This window comes from Ixodes scapularis, unplaced genomic scaffold, assembly GCF_016920785.2.
Source record: "Ixodes scapularis isolate PalLabHiFi unplaced genomic scaffold, ASM1692078v2 PGA_scaffold0__279_contigs__length_252992795, whole genome shotgun sequence".
Classification (NCBI taxonomy): Eukaryota; Metazoa; Arthropoda; class Arachnida; order Ixodida; family Ixodidae; genus Ixodes; species Ixodes scapularis.
In genome coordinates this window covers 57,450,377-57,473,172 of record NW_024609835.1, presented here as the reverse complement: position 1 = coordinate 57,473,172, position 22,796 = coordinate 57,450,377, and the positions used below count along the sequence as shown (strand labels likewise).

At 44.6% G+C, this 22,796-nt stretch overlaps 1 protein-coding gene across 1 annotated transcript in view; it reads left to right on the top strand.

The window, feature by feature from the left end:
- LOC121047591 (atrial natriuretic peptide receptor 1) overlaps nucleotides 1–21,505 on the top strand; it is a 98,893-nt gene extending 77,388 nt beyond the window's left edge. The window contains exons 15-22 of the mRNA XM_042292002.1: nucleotides 1,207–1,375; nucleotides 8,326–8,475; nucleotides 10,059–10,182; nucleotides 11,471–11,539; nucleotides 12,796–12,970; nucleotides 17,403–17,501; nucleotides 19,805–19,896; nucleotides 20,849–21,505. Of these exons, the coding sequence (XP_042147936.1) occupies nucleotides 1,207–1,375; nucleotides 8,326–8,475; nucleotides 10,059–10,182; nucleotides 11,471–11,539; nucleotides 12,796–12,970; nucleotides 17,403–17,501; nucleotides 19,805–19,896; nucleotides 20,849–20,923 (953 nt within the window). The 3' untranslated portion in view covers nucleotides 20,924–21,505. The remainder of the gene's footprint in view (nucleotides 1–1,206; nucleotides 1,376–8,325; nucleotides 8,476–10,058; nucleotides 10,183–11,470; nucleotides 11,540–12,795; nucleotides 12,971–17,402; nucleotides 17,502–19,804; nucleotides 19,897–20,848) is intronic.
- Nucleotides 21,506–22,796: the final 1,291 nt, after the last annotated feature.

Sequence of the window (22,796 nt, the reverse complement as noted above, 5' to 3'; positions counted from 1 at the left end):
CTTATAGTGAGAGAAGCGTAAGAAACGCGAGGCAAGGCGAAATTCGGCGAGAAACTGAGGGAGACGAGGAGACGAGAGCGTGGACGTAAGGATTAGTGGGTACACGCAAAACTATAGCTGCCTTTGTCTCTGGTCACACTTTGAACACGTTCGATCGCCAAACGCCGGCGTCCAGCGTTCGCGTTCGGACGCGTTTAGAGGGTGAGTAGGGACAAAGTCAGCAAGCTTTACGCCTACCGAACTAATCCCTCCAGTCGGAGCTCGGCGTTCTGACGTCCTCGCGTGCTCACGTCACCTCCTCTCGCCCAGTTTCTCGGCATATAGCATCTAGTCATCGCTCCGTAACCAATTAGATTCCCGTAATAACACCCAAAAACAAATCGCGGAGCAAGATGCGTGAACAACATATGGTACGGACACCACGTTCTGCGTTTCCAATGTAATCGGTGACTAAAAGCCTTTCCACTAAACGCGTCTCCTGCGCGCGCTGCCATCTTTGTTTCCTGGGCAGTGGAACACGTACTGAGCATGCACGGTAGCTTTCGTCTGCTGAATTAGCGGCGAGATGTTTTGGTGGCGCCCTCCTATGGTTCCCCCTTGTGACGTCATTACCTTGCGAACAACAAGTTCGATGGTGTTTGTAAATAGCATGGTGAAAGCCTGAAATCATTGCGCTCTCGAAGGAACACTGCCAACGCCGTCGAAATTAAAGTTCCTTCATTCTTCTAATTTCCGTCGATGGTATACCCTTTCCGACGTCATAGTCAGCCTTTGGGCCAATCGTGAAAGGCCGACCACAGCGACGCTTTCGGTCGCGCACGTCGCCAATAGCAGACGCCGCGCGATCGTCCGCAACCAATACAGCCTGCAAGGCAAGGCCTGCTCGTTACGTCATTGTTAGCGGATTCCCTGCCGCCTGGGGCGGGACGGGGGTCCACTAACGATGACATCACGCGCAGGCCATGTCTCAGCGACCCGGTATTCTTCGACTGGGTGATGAGCACCGGAAACTTGTATTTATTCCACTCTCTGACGTCACGCCGCTGCGGTTGCGTTGCTTCCGGTACTGCGCATGCGTAGACGCTTCACGCGAATCTGGTTTGTGCGCATGTTCGCAGGGCCCGCACCCTGACTGGGCGAACGTGAGCTCGTTCATACACAGCGTGCTGGTGTATAGAAACCCGCTTTGGGCTTTGCGATTCCCAGAGATCCTGGACCGCGTGAAGATGGGCACGGCGCCCCCGTTCCGGCCGGAGGTGTCGCCGGACGAGTGCCCCGCCGAGATGCTGCGTCTGATGCGCACCTGCTGGTCAGAGTCTCCCAACGACAGGCCGACCATCCCCGAGGTCAGGCACGGAGTCAAGAAGATCACCAAGTAAGCATGAAAGTGCGAACCCGGGAAAAAAAAAAAGGGGGGGGGGGGGGGGAGGGGGAAGTTAAAGACGAGAACAGGGTGCGGGAAATCCCGAGCGCTGACATCGATAGTCCCAAGAGAAAGAATGAGAGAGAGAGAGAGAGAGACCAAAAAAAAAAAAGGAGAAAGAAAGCAGACGACAGGTCATTTTCCCGCAGTGAGTTGTTGTTCGCGTGCTTCTCAACTACATTTATTTTCACACAATGCTCGATGCGGTGTCTTCCTGCGAGGTAAACTTGAAATTAATTAGGCGCATACTTCACATGTAATGTTTTGCTGCTTCCTTTTGCATATTACGGCGTTGCCAGCGATGTGGGCTCATCGGGACCATCACTGGGATCACCGATGTTTACGTCTTAGCCCCGCCGTTCCGATACGGCCGGAATGCATGGGACCTTTTCCGTTCAATGATTATATGACCTCTCTGAGCTCGAGATTTTAAACCAATTCAGACATAGTGTTCTCCGCATTAAGATCAAGTCTTACATGGAGACAAACAGAGAAAGTAGGAGATAAGAACACGTCGAAACGGTTGACTAGAAGAGCTAGTGTGCGGACGCAAAGGCAAGCTGCCTTTGTCTTTACCCACTGTCGCCTTCCAATCAGATCGAACAGGAGCATCGTCTGCTCTACGCGTCGCACAGTATCTCGGATTCGAACGCTGGACGCTGGTGTTCGGCGTCCGAACGCGTCCGGACAGTCAGCATAACCCCTATTTTTCCGATCAGAGCTCGGTCCTTTGACTTCTCCGCGCGCCATCATCTTCTCTCCCTCAGTTTCTTTCCCTGTACAGCGTTTTGACTCTATGTGCCATCTCTGAAATTGGGACAAGTCAGTTCGTCAAGAAAAAGCAGCATGATCTTCAGAGTTTAGTAGTTTTCGGCAGAGAATTAAACGTGACTGCGTTGGACTCAAACCCTGGTAATTGTAAAAATTGGGTTGTGTGTATGTTTATACAGCCTAGAACTCGGTCTGCCTCAACGGGCGACGAGTCTTCCAGCTGTAGATGAGAAATTTATCCAGTGCAGTATAACCACTAGCCTGGGGTCTTCGACGTGCACCACGCAGTAGTGATACATGGCCGCACGCCGGTATGATGCTCATCCAGATCGAAACGGGCAGGGGTGGGGATTGAGCCCAGGATCCTGGGTCCTGCAGCTCGAGCTCGAGCTCCACGTGTTCCGAGCTGGTGTGCGCTAGTTCACTCGGCCACCGATCCCCCCTCGGAATTGTAGTCGTGCTTTCGGACACATATTTTGCCAGCATCATTCGCTGCGAAGGAAATATTTTCAGAATAAAAGCTGGCCCTATATCTGGTTTTATAATAATACTTTTTATTCGCTCCATGAAAAAGACAATACATTAGGCGTTCCCGCAAAATCACGGGGGTGCTTGTACGCGGGACCTGACAACCAGCGGAAGAAATAAAAGATTAATTACACTTTATATTATTAAACATTCCATCTTTACGCGATTCTCAACAATATACCGAGTGTTTCACTGAATATCTGCCGAACATTTTTTGCAAGAACTAGAGAAGACACGGAAAAAAAGTTTGTGCATTTTATAACTCAATTCGAAGGAGCCGATTTAATGGCGTGCGTAGCATTTGAAATAATTCGGTCCTTAATTGGAGCTTTTGCGTTGTAAAAATAAACATATAGTACAAATTACAAACTTACTGAGCGTAATAGGTTACCATAAAACTGGTCATTTTTTTTAAGTCTCGGAGCACGCGGAAAGCGTGATGGGGAGCCAAAGTTACCACTTGTGCTATGCAATGCGTGACTGAAATGGAAAAAAACCATTCGGGTGCGTTGAAGTTGTATGCACTTTGGGCATAAACGTTCCATTTTTTTTTATTGATGGTTTCCGATGATTAGTGGCTTCCGGTATTGCTTAGTACGTTCCCAATTAGAACTTAAAGGTGCACTGAGGAGCTTTTTCTGAGGTCGCCTAAATTTCGCGATGAATCACTCTCCGGGCTCTACGCATCCTAGAAATCCATTAATCATGACGATACGCGGTCAATGACGGAAAAGACCCTTTCCAATCTCCCTCCGTCATTCACTGTTTTAACGGAAAATCAACGTTATTACACTGATGTCTCGTTGATATGGACACCTCCTTTATTCGAAAAATAAGTCGTCCATTATATGAGTTGTCCATAATAACGAGAAAAGAATGCATGTATTTTCCCAGTTTGTCCCCGAAAGTGGTGTCCACCATAGCGGGGTATTCATATTAATGTGGTCCATATTAACGGGACACGACTATTATTATTGATGTTTGTCAGTACAATATCCAAGTATTTTCTTTTCGCTCTCACACCTGGTGATTTCTCCGTTTTGTGCTTTTGATTTCCCTTGTTGATTTGAGAGTCTTTCGCACTTGTTAATACTTTTAGTCTCCCACTTTTGAACTACCTTCGCCTTCTGCAATCGCGTGAATGTGTTTGTATGTATGTGTGTTTTTTGTTTTTGTTTTTTTAAGTGTGCCAGCACTAAGACCGATTGGTTATTCCTGGACACTATAATAAACACTAGTTAATTATTATTATTATTATTATTATTATTAATAATATTATCGTCTAAAAAAACAGCGCACTATGTTTGTCTGTATATTTTTCCTTTTTTTTTTCCACGCGAGTGGTATTGGTTTGGCCGTCAGCTCTAGCGCGCGCTCGCTGGGTTAAATCGTAGTCCGGGCTGTATGGGCAACGAGCCGCGCGCATTCGAGATATCACTCCAAGATTCTACCGCTGGGAGGCGCTAGGATCCTTTACTTGCTATTGGCTGACAGTGCACGACTGCGGGACGAGTAGGGGGCCCTGAGATGTGGTAGTAACTCAAGAGCTGGGGATGTCAAGGATGAAACCTTGAGTGTAACCGCTTAATGTCTATGCAGGAGAGGGCGCTGCTGTCAAATGCGCATATAATCGCGTTAAACTTTGCATGCATTGGCTCAACGTTTATAGACGTGAGGGCGCTGCAGTCAAATGCTCAAATGCGTATATAACCACGTTCCATACCACAAATTCTCTTTCTGATATGGATGAAAACGTACGAAAGGCTCGGCATGCTGCGGCTCAGCGTCTACGCAGACAAGCACCACCAGAGCTTCGCCCCAATCAACATCATTCACCACGTGGAGATGTGGCCATTTTTTAATAGGGAAATTGACCGCGTATTGTGTTGATTTAGAGATTTCTAGGATGCTTAGAGCCATCGGAGCGAGTCATCGCCATATTTAGGTGATCTTAGAAACCTCCTCAAGGCACCTTTAATGTTTATCTTTACTGACATAGCATTTACTTACGCAAAAATAATTAAAACCCGAATTATTTTAAAGGATATGTACCTCAATATGCAGGCCCTTTGAGGGTGACTGATGCGATACCAATCTAACTTCTGTGGGATGCGAAGCTTTTACACGAAACGTTTGGCCGATGTTGTTGGGTATGTATGTATATTAAACGAGCCATGAAACGATTTTCTTACTTCGCTAAATACTACTTAGAATGACTTTTTAAAGTTATAACTGAACTAACTTGCATTAGTTTCTTTTTCCAGGCAATGGACAGTCGCTAAACAAATTGACAAATATGAGCATAGTTCATCCCGTCAACTCGGAATGAGAACAAGCGGCCACGTGGCCTGGGGCCTCTCCTATTCCACCAACGTTAATCATATCCACGCGCTGGGGTTTACAAAGTATGAAAACGCGTGCTGAGCTCCAGCCATTGTTAGAGTTTGGCTATTCTCATTACCGCAGTGCTTGGACACGAGTCACTACCCGAGTGTCCGCCGAGGCATTTTGCGAGCCGAAGTCGAGTGCTCACGCACTTCTCGTGTTCAATCCATGAGCCGCGCTCGACTGTCGTCAGGTGGGTCGTTTCAATCCCACAATTACATCATCGAGTTTTGCGAAGGCAAGACTGAAAGAAATAGTTCCCTTTTATCCTGGCAATTTCACCACGACAAAAAAGCTTCTGAATCAGTGGCGGTCTGTGCGAGTATACTTGAGCCAGACAGAACAAGTACGCCTCTGCTAAGTCAAGAGTATTCAAACCCGATATCGCTTCATGACCCCTTTAAGATAAGCATATTGAAACCGCAAGACAGTTGTGGAAGATTTTCATTTCTAATGTCTGCCTACAATGTTTATTGCTTTGATTTCGTAAATTTTGCACAGGTAAAAAAAAAATAACTATGTTTATTTTGTATTAAATGACCACGTGCCGTTATGATGTGTAATACCCTTGTTACATGGGAACACTTAACTGCAGTTACGCTAAACCACAGTAATACCCTTGTTACATGGGAACACTTAACTGCAGTTACGCTAAACCACAGTTAGCGCACAATACTTGCTGAAAATGTTATTCGGCTATGCAGTCAAAGCTATGGGCGAATGTGCGCTTGAGCATCTGAGCACCCATCAAAGCAGTGCACGCGCGCTCCTCACTACTTCTGAAATAGCTGTCCAAGAGTATAGTGCGGCAACTGTGGTGCCGCGTAACAGGAGTTAAAGTCGAGTTTAGCGCGGTTAAGGGTGCCCGTGCAACAGGGGTATAACTCTGACTATATTTCAAATTTCTCTTCATACCAATAAGTAACGGGGACGATCAGATTCCCGGTATTGTAATTATAAAAAAAAAAAAGTTTCCATAAAGGTAAAGAAGCAGATATGGATAGCTCGATAGAAATATTTTTGCGGCGCTTGTTTAATCAAAAAGTTGTTCTTCACTGTCCTTGCACATTTCTGTCGGAAGGCCTTATTGCGTGAGCAAAAAACTTACAAAAAGGCCACGAGGTGTTGCATCAGTTGTTGGTTTCCGGCGCTTCAATCGGAGGCACTGATGGATTGGAAAAGTTTCGGCGATGGCAGCGGCTTTCGAGCTGACCACCTCTCCTTCCCGCGCTCGGGATATTTCAGAAGGCGTCAAATAGAGTGTCCAGCAGAACTAGTAAAAATTAAGTAAAAGCAAATGAGGTCCTCTAAAAAAATCCATACGCGTTTACTTGCCCAAACACTCTTACAGCCAATGTTTGCTGTTCAGGGTGAAGTGCGCGGAAGGAAAGAACGAAAGAAACGCATCACAAAAACAAAAAAAAAAGCAACAAGAAAAACAGGAGTACTGCGATGGGACGTATACCTTTTAGATGCTCACGTCCTTCATGCTGCTGCATCGGAGAGTTTATTTTTAGGTTCAAACCTCTCTTTCAATCTCCCTCGTCATTTGCCGGGATGTCCCCTTAAATCGCAACGATATGTTCCTCTGAGTGCAATGATGATAGCAAACGAGCTCAGGCGCTCAAGAGCGACGCCTTTCATCAGAAATGCTTCGTACAACTTTCATACAGAGCGATTTATGCTGTGCTATGCAAACATATGGGCGTGGATATGGGTAAATTCCGTAGGTTGTACGCACTTTTCTTACTTGTTTATGCCTTTTTAGAGCGCAGCTCTTACCCCTCATTCATACTGAAAGCGGATCCTCGTTCGCAAAGCGGTTGCCGAACGTGGTTATATAAAGATCCAGTACGATTGCACGCGCACTAGATTACATCAAGTGCGCGTGCAATTGTACTGGATCTTTATACAACCGCGTTTGCAACCGCTTTGCGAACGCAAATCTGCTTCCAGTGTGAATGAGCGGTTAGGCGCCCGTTTCCGGCTTGAGCGGCGTCGGCGTCGCCGTCGGCATAACCACGCGGTGCATTATGGGACATTTCCCATGATGCAACGCGCGGGGGGGGGAGGTGGAGGGGAGGGGAGGAGAACGAGGGGGAGGGGAGAAAGAACAGGCGAGGAGGAGGGAGCAGGGGTATACCCTCCCCTCAGTACCCTTCCCTCCTCCTCCTCAAGAGCTGCGCTCTAACTCGGCGTTACAGGGTGTTGTAAACGTCTTTCATTTGTTTTCAACATCCATAACTTATTGAAACGCAAAAATATCGTTTACATTCACGGTAAGAAGTTGCGGACGTTTCCACTTTGCTTTACTTGTGTATTATTCCATTTACGATTTTGAACACTTATATTTTTCTAGCTGGCTGCGTAGTTTAAGCTTCGTCCCGCTGCTAGAGCTAGGTGGTATGTACAAGAACAACAAAAACGCCAAGCTATAGCAGTGGTAGATTTTCGTCTGATGTGTCCATGCTGTCTCCAGCGCAAGATTGTGCTGGAGACATTCTGAAAACAAAATGTGAAGAATATGAAGACATGGAGACAAAAGCAAGAATAAACGAGCAATAATTTAGTTATGTATTGCGTAAATCAGTCAACTTTAGCGCCAGTGGTCGGGCGATTGACAATGCTGCTAAGAGATAACGAGATAACAGACAAATTCTAAAATTCACATTTCGGTCATGCTGCTTACTTTGAAACAACGAGTGCACCACGATATTAATTTTTTCTACAACGACAAGAATTAATTGACTGTTAGTCTATGCGAGCTAGCTAATTAATTTAAGGCTCTATATGTATGTAGAAAGCAACAGATATACACAACGAAAGATACGTAAAGGTTCAGCTTACAACGTTGCTGTGGTGAGCAAAATTTCTTCACTCACTCGTTTTGATTCCTATTTTACGTACACTTTCGCCTTTTACATACCTTCCACAAAAGGCTCGTTTAAGGCTACATATACAATGTCACTCTCAATTGAAACCAATTTAGGATATAAAACTAAATAAGTAATCCTCCCGTAGTGCCAATATTGTTAGTATGATATTAAATATTTAATTAGTTTTACGCGCCGAATTAGGATTTCATTTCTTTCATTGCACACGCACGCACCTATGTCTATGTTTGTTTGTTTGTTGATGCTTCTTAAAGACAACACATGACTCACCGTGTCGTTCATCGAAGCACGCCAAGTAATCGAAACATTGGTTTCTTCCATCAGGGGACTTTCCAGCAAGAATTTCTTCGACAACCTTCTTCAAAGAATGGAGCAGTACGCCAACAATCTGGAATCCTTGGTCGAAGAGAAGACTCAGTCTCTTATGGAGGAGAAAAAGCGCACGGACGAACTGCTCTACCAATTACTACCAAAGTGAGACGGAGCAATATCTGATACTCTTGGAGAGTATTCGCAGGTTCCCCCTGAGAGCCGCGAGATGAATGGCAGTGAGCGCTTCGCTCTGTTTATTCGCGAAATGTCGGCTGCAACATTTGAGGCCTCCCGGGAAGGCCCATTCCTCCGAGTACCAAAATAGGGATCGATTGGATGCGCTTCATCTGAATCCTGACAGAGAGGCTTCGAAGAGGTGGCCTTTCGTTTTTCGTATGGCGACGAGAAATACGCACAATATTTCATCAATTGTGATTGCTATACAGGGTGTTACTTTTAAAGCTTAACAAATTTGTTAAGAAAATAGGTTTCTGCAGGTGAGTTTAACGGCCAGTGGTACATAATACAATTATGTTTCGTTAATATGAACACCTCCGTTCCCCCCAAAATATCGCCCATAATTTTAGTTGTCCATAATAACGAAACAAAAATGCATGCATTTCTTTTTTTACTCTGTCCTTGAAAGGGTGTTTATACAACGGGGTGTCCTTATTAACGGGGTTCATTTTAATGAGGCATGACTGTATATGGTAAGATCGTCGTGATAAATTAAATAATTAAATAAAATTTGTCAATTTACTCTAATTATGATGCCGCGTGATATGCACTCACAGTATAATCGGTACGGTGGTGCTCCAATGGCGGCCATGCACGCAGTCTTAAAGGCCAAACGGCGTCCATCACCTATGAAACTGAGACCTTCTCGCCACTGAAGCACGATACCAATCACCCTTATCACTAGTCTAACTGATTGACAAACAACCATCGATTGGTTGTTCGGCTATGAAGTACAACGCACAAAAGGATTCATGCAGGTTTTTTGTTTCTTTATTTTTTTTTTAGTGTGTACTTGCCATTTATGATTGATATAGACCTGGTGTTATGGTACTTGGAATGCGTCGCCGACTTGTGCGTTTACCGGGTCATCAAATATAGTCCTTCGATACACGCCTTATGACGTTATAAGCGTGACATATCACCACCTGCCGCGATCCTGGCGGTGGCACAACAGCGAAGGTGTATGTGGCAGACGTTTGTTCTGCTGTAGGTCACTATGCAGTCAGCCAGTTCACGAGAGCTTCAATGGCCAGGAGTTGGGACGCTGCGATGAGAGGGATTCCCGCATCCGCTCGCTTTTCTTGCCAGAAACTCTACAGTCAACCGCCAGGGTCGCGACATCCGACAGCATGACAAGTCGTCTCCTGTGGCACGATTCTTTGCATTTTTTAGGACCACATTTAACGCATAACCGAGACGGTAAACACAGCAGTCGAAAGAGAGTTTTCGGAATTCGTTTGTGCACACCCGATACGGTACAATGGGCCCTCCGGTACGAACTGCGCATGCGCGAGTCTTCTGTGGTGGCGCATGCGCAGTGCGTACCGGAGTGCCCATGGTACCGTATCGGATGTGCAAAAACGGTTCCCTAAAACTCTCTAAAGACGCGGTCCGGACACTGACTTGCGTTCATTGAGTGCCGAACATTTCGAGTAGCGTTCTGGAAGATTGCTCGAGAAACAAGAGAGATGCTGTTGTGCAGCGGGTATAGGAGCTCTTCCCTGCAGGTATGTGGCCGATGAACTCAAGAAAGGCGCCCACGTCCAACCGGAAGCCTTCGATTCGGTCACGATTTTCTTCAGTGATATAGTTGGATTCACGTCGCTGTCTGCTGACAGCTCCCCGATGCAGGTAAAAATTTACGTAATTTCATGTATTTAATGTTTTATATTGAAAGGGTTTTACAGAAGTACATCTTCATTCACTTAAAAACTATATCAAGCTTAAGCAACATGCGTATACAATTATTAACTTCGAGACACCGTCCACCACGTTACTGATAATAAGCATATGAAAAAGATAGATCGCGGTTGCTAGTAATTTTAAGACTGGCCCTTCCCATTCCATCTCGACGTTTTCTTTTATTAATGATTTAAAGAAAACGTTACGACTACCGAATTGAAAAACTACGTTCGATGAGCTTCCATGTTAGAGTGAGATTTTCTAGACGCAGGTGATTGAGCTCCGCATCTCGGAATCGTTTGTGTAGATTTAATAATCAATTGAATTAAAACCACGAGTTCCATAAACATGTATACATTTACTCATTGAGCTACGTTCTACGCAACCCTACGTTGCATTACGTCAGAGTCACCAATGATCAAGGAGCAAAACGTCCATCAAAACTTAAAAACATGATTTTTTCTTAGCTTTCCCGAAATCTTCCTCGTCGTGAAAATGTCCTGTCACCAATGTTCTGGCACTTAAATTGTCCACCCCAAGCACATTGATGCGCGCCGTCAAGGATGTTTTGCCAGTTTTGAGGAATAAATAGAAATCGTTATTTGAAAAAAAAAAATGCTATAAAATAATTTAAAAAAAAACAAGAAAACACCAGATAGCAGTTGTCCCTCATAGCACGTGCTGCCAGCTTACAGTTTCCAGTGTTTTTTACAGCTCTCTAACGTATGTGTGCAGTGCAGAGGGCGTACTGATGTTTCGCTCTTGCACCGGATACTGCACTCTAAAAAATACAAAGCATCTACTTTCCCTCTAAACACTTGGGAAAGTCGATCGCTGCAATCCAGGGAGGGAGCGCGGCGAATAAGGAGGCTGAAGATATGTTCAAACCTAATAAACAGCCTGTGCTGTGATATTGAGCAACGTAACGCCCAGTGGCACAGCGTGTATTTTTTTTCTTTATTTTATTTCATGTCTAAAGATATTTTTAGCTTTCTCCATTGCAGCTTTGTGACGTAGACGCTCCAGGTTTTCAGAATATGGAGATTCATGAGCGCAGAATTCAAAACATGCCCGTCTAAGTCAGATTTCATATTTAGCCGACGAGCAACGACAAGAACTTTTCTGTTGCCTACCCCCCCTCAAAAGAGTAAAACAAACAATAAAATTTCTATTGTTTCAGGATTTTAGCCTTCTTTTCTAAAGTGTGAGGACGAATTGTTTTCGTGTGTGATTTTAGGTTGTGACGCTGCTGAACGACCTCTACACCTGCTTTGATGCCATTATCGATCAACATGATGTGTACAAGGTAAGCGTAGTTCTGGTTACGATTTACAGACCGGCGGTTCTGTTATAGATTCGCGACTTATATCTCCGTCATCGAAGCTAGAATTTCTTGTAGTATAAGACTCGCAGTATAAGACTGGTGAGACAATGGCTTTCATGCCGTTTAAATTGGCCAGGAACAATAAAACAACATTAACTATTTATCTATATCATTTTTGATTCAACGTAGGCCGTAAATTACAACTATTCATACAGGCCAAGCTAACTACGTGAAAAGGAATTGTGCAGATAGTCTACTAGGTCATCAATTATTTAACTCTTCTTGCCAAAAAAAAAAAAAAAAGAAGCGGCAGCTTTAGTAGGGCTTCTGAAGAACATTTGATTCTTCCAATGTGTTTGTTAAACGACACATAAGTGGGACACCCCAAACAATTTTTGCGGGGTCTTACAAAGGATGGTCTAATTATTACATTGATTTCGAAGAAAATAAAATCATATTATTGTTTATGATGTATAAGGTCAATTCATAGCGAAGAAGATTGTCAATAAGCGTGAGGTTTCGTTGTTTTGCAACTCAGTCATTGGTTTTCTCGCGTTCCAAAATCTAATCGCGATTAGAATGCCAAAAACACCGCTCTATGTGAAATTTTACCGAAGAAACTTTCTTCTGAGGTACTTTCGCTTTGTGGTCAACGAAGGCTTTCACGTCCTCTTAAAAGTCTTTCTGAGAGCCCAGGTGGCTTTAAAAACTCGGACAACCGAACCCGCGGAAGAGCTAATGAGTGACATTTACAAAAGAATGTTAATTTCTTCTCTTTTTTTTTTAAACAATGTATACGCCATTTTTTGTCACATTAGGTTCGAGTACATGGCGCGATTCCTAGAGAATGTTTGTGCTACGCCGCAAAATTGTCATCATCGTCACCTCCTCCCGAACTCTCTAAAACATCGTTCATTTTCCCTCTTCTTTATTATTGTCCCCCTTCCTCAACGCCTATGAAGAGAATGCCTGTGTGGGCATCACTCATATATATATATATATATTTTTTTTCTTTTTAAGTGTCTCTATACAAGATTTTATGTTTTGAAACCACAACCGGAGATATACCGCTTCTGGTGTGTACTACATCAGATACGCATGCAATATCATCGCGTAAATGTTCCGCAATAAAACGTCTGTAATAATGGAGATAGTAATGATAAGCTTCGTATTCTGGATCAACTACAAACGAGTGCTGCCTGTGTAGTAAGTAATAACGATGTCCACTCGTTCTCCAGGTTGAGACCATTGGCGACGCCTACTTGGTTGCTTCGGGTCTGCCCATTCGGAACGGAAACGACCACGTGCGAGAGATCGCCCGCATGGCCCTCTGTCTGCGCGAACAACTGCAGTCCTTCAAGATAAGACACTTACCCCAACGCAAGCTGCAGCTGCGCATCGGCATCCACTCTGGTGAGTCGTTCGAAACTTCCAAAATCCGAATCCCAGACGCGGGGAACCTAATCACTTTACTTTTTTATATTTAGTATAAATATGTTCGTGCATCATGGTGAATTTGGAGAATGTTTACCAATTGTCTGGCGGAATTCAATCTGAAACGACGACTCGGATTGCTTGTTCAATATCACGAACAAAAACGTATTCTGAGTAGGGCGGCTTTTCCCAGACAGGAGCCCTGCGTGTCTCCCTACATACCTCGTTTCTTTGGAATTCAATAAGAAAAAAATGTCTTTTGAGGCTAAATGAATAGGGACATCGCTAAAACTGCATGTTTCTAGATCTGTCACTTTGCATTACTGGTTACTTCGCCTTTTTTGTTCGGGCTATAAAACTGTATAAAACAATTTCGTTTGTCTTCTCACTACGCCTGTTTTGGTACACATCCCGTAGTCTGCGCATATATGGGTGCAAGCAAAAAGTAAACATGTTCACAAATTGCACTCTCGTAACAGCATTGGAGCTTCTTCCTCGCGCCAAAAGGACTCCAAATGGCATTCAGTTAAGTTTCAATAGACCGATCTTACTAGGTATTCCACGCATGCGGGACGCCGCCATAACTGTAGTTCACAAGAGGTAGGCGCCCGTGCACGAGCCGGCACGAGCTGTCTCGTGCACGGGCGCCTACCTCTCGTGCCGGCTCGTGCTCTGCACGCACAGACCTCCAGCGTAATTGTCGCGCGTGCAGAAAGACTACAGTTCCCACGATGCATGGCGACAGCGCTGGCGTACTCAAACTAGCTGATCAGAGCCGTATATGTAGAGAGTTTGGCCATTTGTTGGGAAGTATAGGAGACAAATTAGGAGGCGTCATTTGCCAAAATCGGGCTGGGGTGTACCAGGGCGTCTTCAGAAATTCGAATGTGACCAACCAGAAGCCGGAAATAATACCCTGGCGGTGGTCGCGAGAAACAAACCTGATAACTGCATTAGAGTAACTCTCGATGACTGAAAATATGGTACACGTGATGTTTCAATCACGCTCATCCAAAATGATGGTGGAAGAGTGCGACTAGCGGAACGATCGACATAATCTGTACGCCAAGCGCCGAGGGCCGGGAATCTGCCGTCCGAGCAGTCACACTCTGTCCGAGCAAAACAGAGTAGAGCGGCGCATTCGTTTCTTACATATTTCTACATGATCATGATCCAAACAACACGTGCACCCTATTTTCAACTACGAAGAGTTACTACACTTCACTCTTACGGGCTTATTAAAACCAGTTACGAACATAGACCTTTGATCAGAACTGTTTCTCGCTACCATCGCTAGGGGATTCTTTTCGGCTTCTGGTTGGTCAAGAGAGCATGCCAAGCCCTCTTTCCGAATCTGGTGCACGCCCTGGTTCTGCCCGCGCCTCACATTGACCAACCTCTCTACATATACGGCTCTGTAGCTGATGAGATCGGTCTATCGAGAATCGGCAAACCAGGGCTTGCTGGTCGGGACGTCAAGCTGGAACCATTAGCTGACTTGTGGAATGTTCTAATCGTACGTGAACAGGGGCCAGGCTTAGGGGGAGGCGGTGGGCATTTGGCTGGAGGTGCGTGACAGCGCACTTTTTCTGTGGAGCGTTAGCCTGACGGAAGTGTTGTAGGCGTTACCGAAAAATGCAATGAGATACGACACTCGTTACTTGCAAATAAAAGAAACGCGTTACCGGCCTATGTAACTTCAAAATAAAAGAAACGCGTTACCACTACCGATTAACAGTAACGCATGTTACTTTTGCGTTAGTTCTTTTTTATTATAAATTAACACATTTCACTGTTTCGACGTTACGGGTTTGCACAAGGCCCATACTTCAAGAAGCATGATGTTCGTGCGGAAACTGAGCATACTTTCTTTATCTTTTTCTCGGTTTCACATAAATATTAAAAACAAATCCGAAAAACTAACAAATTTTACTAACAAACTGCTTAACAACACAAAAAAAAATTCAAGAGTAAGTTGTTCATGTTTGGGAAGAAAAAGTAACGAGTGACGTAACTCCGTTACCAGTTACTCAAAGTAAGTAACGTAGGTACATTATCCGTCCTGTTATGAAGAAGTAACGAGTACGTTTTACGTTATTAAAAAAAGCAACGCGTTACCGATAACGCCGTTACTTATAACGAGTTACCGCCAACACTGCCTGACAACAGCCCGGAAGTGTATTGACTCTACGTTGCGCCGGCTACATGCAAATGCGCGGGAGGTGTTCGGCAGTCCCTGAGCTCAAGTGCCGCATCAGGTAACCACCAGATTCACCATGCTGCAGCTATGGCTCGTTTCAGCTTAAGTTCAGACTCAGCCGACGCTACGAGCTACTGGGACCAATCAAGCAGCGTCAAAAGTGCCAATCACTGGGCCTTTCCTGTTTATGATTGGTTCAGCGATGATTGAACAAGTACAGAATTATGATGATGCGCCTTTAAAGCTGTCTTATTGGTCCCATCAGCTCGTAGCGTCGGCTGCGTCTCCACTTAAAATGAAAAGAAAGTCTAGGGAAGAACTTCAAAAGGCTATGATATCATATATTTTCTGATGACAAGCAGCTTTTATTTTTCAAGATTTGCCTATGAAGTATTCAACAGCGGTTAACCGGAAGGTTTAGTTTGGATTAATCAGCGAAGGGATGTTTCCCCCTCGTGCCATGAGGCTTTCTCAAGAGAACAACCACTATCATTGAATACTGAGTACATGATCTAGCTCTAAAGAAACGGAAGCGGTTTTGTATTTAAGAAAAAACATTTCAATGGCCTTCATTCGGCCTCCAGAATCATGAATATCGAGATTGTGTTTCGACTAGGTGCACGGAGGCTGCAGAAAATAAAAAGTACCGCCGAAGCCCCTCCTTCCCGGGGCATGAGGTCATACTCTTTTCTTGAACCACCTGAGACTGGGTGGAGAATTTAGAAGAACCAAAAGTGGAAAAGAGAGGAACAGACGGACAGAAGGCGTCGTCTCAAACTCAGCTGAAAGTTTATTTAGTAACATGTCCATATATACCAAAACATCAAACGTCGCCAACCAATCACCGTATAAAAAAAAGAACGCACACAGTCAAAAGTTTAACGAAAGACATGACCTGTTTCCTGGATTTTTCATCGTCCAAGTACACTCAAACACGCTTGCTTGATTTGCAGGCAATCCAAGCTTCGACATACGCAAAGAATTTCCCACCACTTTTTGAACCCCGGCCGAACGTGCTGAACAGACGACCGAGAAACACCCTTACTTGCAAAAACTATATACATTTTATTTTAAAAAAGGAAAAAAACCCACACAGATCTACTAAGCACCAAAAAAACTTATTTAGACAAATTACTTTCAAAATCGAAAAAAAAAAACAGATCAACCAGCCACATTACATACGCAAAAAGGACTTGGAAGTGAGACCCAGAACCAGCGATGCCTGACTTATGCAGTTGCCTTAGAATCAACCCTTTCCGTCTCTAACTGCCCTTTTGACACCGTTCACCTCCCTGCACGCGACATCTGTTCCCGACCACTCTGCCGTGCAGTTGTTACAATCTTCTACATATTTTGCTGTACGTGAACTGGCCTCTTTGATCTTTACGTTTCTCTTATTCTCTGTTATTCGAGCATTCACACATCTCGATGTTTGCCCAACGTATTTGAATCCACACGCCAACGTTATCTCGTACACTACTCCGTTTTCCCACGACACCGATTTTTCCCGATGGGCTTTCTGGCACCGCCTTCTCTCTTTTAAAAAGGGAGTGAGATGGTTCTTAGGTGGTTCAAGGAAATGGTAAATCTACACCAGCTCGCCTGCGCCATCAAAGTCTTAACGTCATACTAGGAGTTTTCGGAATTTCTGCTCTCGCGCATCTTCAGCGCCTGTCAAAGCTTTGCACACGCACTCTTGCTAATTTCAAAAGAAAGGTCAGAAAGAGACGTCACGACTGGTGTCAGTGCGGAGAAATATACCTGGCAAGCTTGCAATTGCACGCGCTGCTCACATGAGTGACATGCGCTTGGCGCCCAAAGATCCTAGTACGACGTTACTACTGGCCGAAGGTTTTTCGCGTTTTCTCGCGTTTAGTTACATCTTCAGGGAAGTCGAACGTGATATTCAGATTCCCGGGATAAAAATACGCTAGAATTCACCTCTAACTCGTGTTTTTTGTTTTTTGTTTTTTCTTCCAAGAAGTGTTTAAGCTTTCCTGTAATACGATATAAAGAAAGAAATTTGATCGTAAGAACCGTCGTGCGTGGTTCATATTTTGCTGGGAGACGATCTGCATAATGCAAAGGGCTGCACGCAACCACGAAGTGAACAAACGAAAGTTTGACTACGACTAACCAAAAGCCAGCCCAGAGCCGCAAATGTTGCACCGTATCTTTTTTTTTTTTTTTTTATTGTGTGTGTATACGCAGGCCCCTGTGTCGCTGGCGTCGTGGGACTGAAGATGCCCAAATACTGTCTTTTTGGGGACACTGTCAATACAGCCTCACGCATGGAGACGACAGGAGAACGTAAGAGCCGCCGAATTTCTGTTCGATTGTGTCTCGGTATCCATTACGTGAAATTATACGTATATACGCTTTACACACGCGCCAGGTCACACCCGCCATTGCTGACCTTCTCTTGTCTTACCGAGATGCCGAGCCTCTGAAATGGGCGTTGACGAGTCTCCACAAAGACCCACGCTGGGCAGAAGGACAGAGTAGAATCTAAAATGGCAATGACCTGCCCTGCTGTGATAATGATGAAGTGAACGGAATAAGGGGGGAGGAAACAAGAACTGAAGGTATGTTATGGCGGTGCCCATGCGCACCTGCTGCAAAGCGTCTATACGTATTGAGGCACTCGGCACCATGAAACTACGCTAGCTCTCCTGTGAATATCCAAATTATATTCTTGTATTTATCCTTTCAAGCATACGCCCTCAGAAATTTCTGCACTTAAGCTGCTCTGCAAGGTTTCCAGAGAGCCAACCAGAAGCTTTTTGTAGGGACGTCAGACCACTATGGCATCGGGAAGCGAACTCCTCTTCGTAGATTGTTTTCGCCGTCCCGCAACGCTCTCCGCAACCCGCTACGATACTTGGAACTCTACATTCAAGGACATGGGCGCGCAGGCGCAGTAGCGGCCTCTTCGTTTAGGAGGGCTGAGCGGAGGGGGAAACGCGGCCTACAATAACTCCCTATTTCACGCGCACGCCAGAGTGTGAGCACGTGGCGGGGTGCTCGCGCTCCAAGAGAAAAGTAAACGTAAATAAAAAATTTAAAAAAGTTATTTTTCAGTCACGCTAGCCCGGGCCGCTAGACCTTTATACAGCGTGGCCAGTGATGAGGACGAGCGACACCGCAATGCTATGGTCATGCAATATCACTGGCAAAAGAGTAAGCGCTTTTTCTTTTTTTTTTGCCACTGAGACTTTCTGGCCATCGTCCTCATCCCATGCTAAGCTCATCAAAGAAATGTCACTGTTCAGAGTTCGATGCGGACAGTACATATGTTGGTAGAAATGGGTTTTGCTTAAGTGGGGATATGGCTTGGGAGGGTCAACTTTTGAACCATTCCCTCAAATTGATTCAAACTTTTAGGCTGAATTGAACTCCATTAGGGTTAATGAGGTCTAATATTTCAGTCTTGAAGGTCAATTTTACAACATACTATGTTCAACAATCTCCAGAAAAAAGTCACTTTATTAGGAAATGTACTTTAAAAAATAATTGCAATCCACAAAATGTTTGATGTAATGTGAAGTAGAACACCCATAATGCAAGTTAACATAAAATTAATTGTAAAAGTGCAATTCTGGAGAAAAACGATAACATCCAAGAAGAGCAAAAGATTTTAACACATTTTTAGTGTTTTGAAATATTCAGTTTGTGTCGTGAAGAATTTAGCTTTTTCAGATTACGAGTATGTTTACTTGTTCCTCAGGAAATTTAAGTCCAGGACGGCAGTGAATGAAATATTTACACTTCCGAAATGTCAAATGATACATTTCCTCATACCACATTTCCTGCCAAAAAGTGAAACTAAGAAAAATGGATTCGAAGTTTCAACTTTAGGCTTATTTCTTTTCTATGAGTCCGACGTGGGGAAAAGTCACCTGGAGCATTGTCAGCACCTTTCTGTTTGAGACTGTGTTGTTCCTCTGGCAATAGCTACCAGTTTCTGTCGTTTGTAGGCAAGTTAACTCCTGTAGCCGGCATTTCTTGACAGATAAACTGGCAAGAGCTAAGAGGCAAATCATACTAAGGAAGAGCAGCAAAGCAGGAATATGATTTGAAGCGGAAGGTACTGTGAAAGGGCGTTACTGAAGATGGCAAAATATCACGTCACCGGGCAGAACCAATCATAAACCCTGTTTTGGGTCCGAACCAATCAGATTGCTCATACCAAATTTTCAGGATTTTTTCTGTTTGGATGTATAGGGTTCTTCTGGTCATCGATACTTTTAAACTTGGAAAGCTTCTACGGGCTAAATCTAGAGTAAATGGCGCTTCCAATGATGGTGAGATGTTCTTGCTACGTTAAATGAGTAAGAAGCAGCGCTAAATAAGAAATGCAGAAGCTTGCTCCCTGCTGACTTGGGGGGCTGCCGACATGTCGAAAATAACCGCAATATAGTAACAAAATATTTTGTTTTGCCGGATGTCCTTCTTTTTCTGCGTAAAGTATTCTACGTTGTTGTGAAATTCATACAATAAGCACGCAATGATTTGATCAGTACTTTAAAATGTAAAAGCTCTGGTGCAGCTAAGCGCAAACGTAAGCTGCGCGCTCGTACCTAGTTTTTTACAAGACAAACATGTACTCGCAGCTCTCAAGATACACGTGAGTCCAAAAGCGAAGGAACTTCTCGACACCTTCGGAACATTTGTGCTGACTCTAAGGGGTGAAGTTCAAGTAAAGGTAAGGAGTGGAGCGCAGTGGCGTGCCAGGAACTCCCTTCGGAGGAGGGGGCGGGGAGGGAGCTGGAATGGCTGGGACCTTTATGACTCGGAGGAAGAGAAAGAAAATGGGGGGGGGGGGGGGGGGGGGGGGGGGGGGGGGAGTCGTGGAGCCTTATTACGGGGCTTAAACTGGGTAGCATGGATTGTTTCCGGACCCGAACCGGGCTCGCGCAACTTTCTAAAACGTTGAGAAGAAATTACTAACGCATTGATCGTCTACATTTGACAGACACACACAAAAAAAAGCCGAAGTGTGAACTCACTACGACGCCAATAAAATAATCTTAAAAATAAAGAAAGCTGTTTTGGACTAAGAAAGCCCACAAAAAGTTAAGGAGAATCCTGGGGATTCCATCAGCATAGTGGGACAGCTGCCAGCAAGCAAGAAAACGGGGGCAGTCCGGGCACAGGGTACAGTACGACTGTCTTTCGAACTCTTGAAAAAGAATAAAAGTCCTCTGGCTGCCAAGGAAAAGCTATGCCTCTTATATTTGCGTAACCTTTCGAATGTTCACCACGTGACTGCGATATGAAAGCGTCTTTCATGCAAATTAGTAAACGAATCAAATGCACTCACTCCTTCAAAGGGAAGCTTTGAATTTAAGAGACGAGGTACGCTTTGGCCTCTCACCGGGCTGGGGAGGGGGGGGGGGGGGGGGGGGGGGGGGGGCAGGGACTGATCATGTGTAGGTATCGCATCGGCCGGGTCCGGGCCGGGCCTGGTCAGATACATCCCATCGGGCTGGGTCCGGGTCGGTTAAGACTGAGAGTCAGCGGGCCCGGGCCGAAAGTAGGCCGTGCAATGCTGTAAGCCCTATAATCCCCCCCCCCCTCCTCCTCTTTCTTGGCGTAGGTGGTTGCCGTTCTCACCTACAGGGAGCTGACATGTGATTTCATTCGTTTCTTTTCAGGGCAAAGGGGTAATGACAACATATTGGCTGGAGTCGGAGAACCCTCCACACCAACTAAAGAACGCAAGTTCTTAATTCAGATGCTGCACCTGTACAGTGGCTTCGTAACTGCGCGGTTTCCATGCGTCATGTTGAAAGAAACGCCGTCTCATCGAAATGTCTTACGATCAACACCTGTATACATCCCTGCACGGGAACAAAAGAAAAGGGCTAAGTGACGTGACTGGCTTCAGAACGTCGTCGTACATTTCGAAACGGCGCACTCAGTGATATCGCGTTAGTCAGATTCCACGACACTCTAGTTATTGTTGTAGTCGCTGTTGTAAAGCAGTGTACTAAGAAAAGAGAAAAAAAAAAAAAAAAAAAAACTCTGTCGCGTAGAAGTATATCTTAACGAAAAAAAAATATGGTGATGAGAACGCCAATAGAAGTACAATTTACCGAATGTTTCAAACGATAGTCGTTCCTATATATTCCATTCGCAAATAGGCTCAGAAAGCACGCTGTTGGTTTTCTAAGAAAAAAAATTAATAAAATCTCGGTTGTTACAGTCAGAATGAATTTTTTTTTTTTTTATGTTAGTAAAGCTAGCAATTTCGCGTCGATAAAAGTTATAATATTTGGCTTGCGTACATTGTGGGGAAGGTCTGACGCAGAGTGGGTGCTCAGAATATCGTAAAGAAAAGGCAACTGATCTTTTGCTATATCCAAGCACTAAGGAGCGTGCGGGAATGTAGTTACACCTGTTACGCGTCATGGCGACTGAAGCGGCAACTCTAAAGCAAAATTCTAAACGCAAATCGGACTTTGCACGCGCGTTTATCAAAGCCTTTTTTTTATTTATTCCTAATATTTTACAAAAATTAATCAAACGCGTGCAGTGCGTGTACCTACGTTCCCAGCATTCTTTCCGATGTTTGTGTAATTTGGCAAAAGGTACATTGAGAACAAAATTATCTCTAGTACTTTAGCAGTAAACATTGTCAAAAGCGGCCAAGTAGCTATTTTTTATCACAGCACTTTGTAAACATGCGCACTGAAAAAACTTGCTGATTAATTTCATTTTGTGTGTAGAAAGTAAATAAAGGTGTTTCTCGTTTCAACAAAAATCCAATTTCCTCATTTGTATTAAACATACGACAGCCCCCTGACGTAGTGTTCGGGCCCACCGAACCATTTCTTTTCTTGTCGGCATTTTTCCAGACCTTAGCTTTTCATTCTACACACACGAAAATTCACGCGCGCACACAAACCCGCGCGCGCACACACGGACACGCACACGCACGAACGTACTTACGCCCACATGCGCGCGCACACAGACGCACGGACACGCACACACGGACATACAGACTGCCATGCACACACGCTCTCTCACACACACACTCGCACCACACACATACTCACACTCCCACACACACACAGACACTCACACTCTCTTTCACACTCACACTCACACACTCACCCACACACATACACACACACACTGTCAGGCACGTTTTAGCGAATGTATAATTCCCCCTGGATTGTGCGCGAATTATCTTTACCAACAAAGTATGAAGAAAAAGGATCCGGAAGAAGCGCGAGCACAAATATTTCTTTTCAGTCGCATACTTTTCTTTAAAAATTTCAAAAATGCATAGAACTTATAATTAAGATATGGCCCTGGTTTTTATAGAATAGAAATATAAAAATTCAAGCGTGTTGAGGTCGTGCCTGACAAAATCTTTGTCCGTAGAATACATAAAGAATGCTGTATGTAGAGTCAACAAAGCCCACTAAATTTGGCTGACAATATATGCCTGCCAACTTGGCAGGTATCATGTCACTGATGAAAGTGTAACGCACGTATACGCTTAAGGCTGGTTCACACACACGCAACTGCTTACAACTGGAGAAGTTATAAATCGACGTTTAAGTCCCTTGGGACTACTTAAGATTGTCTGCTCAG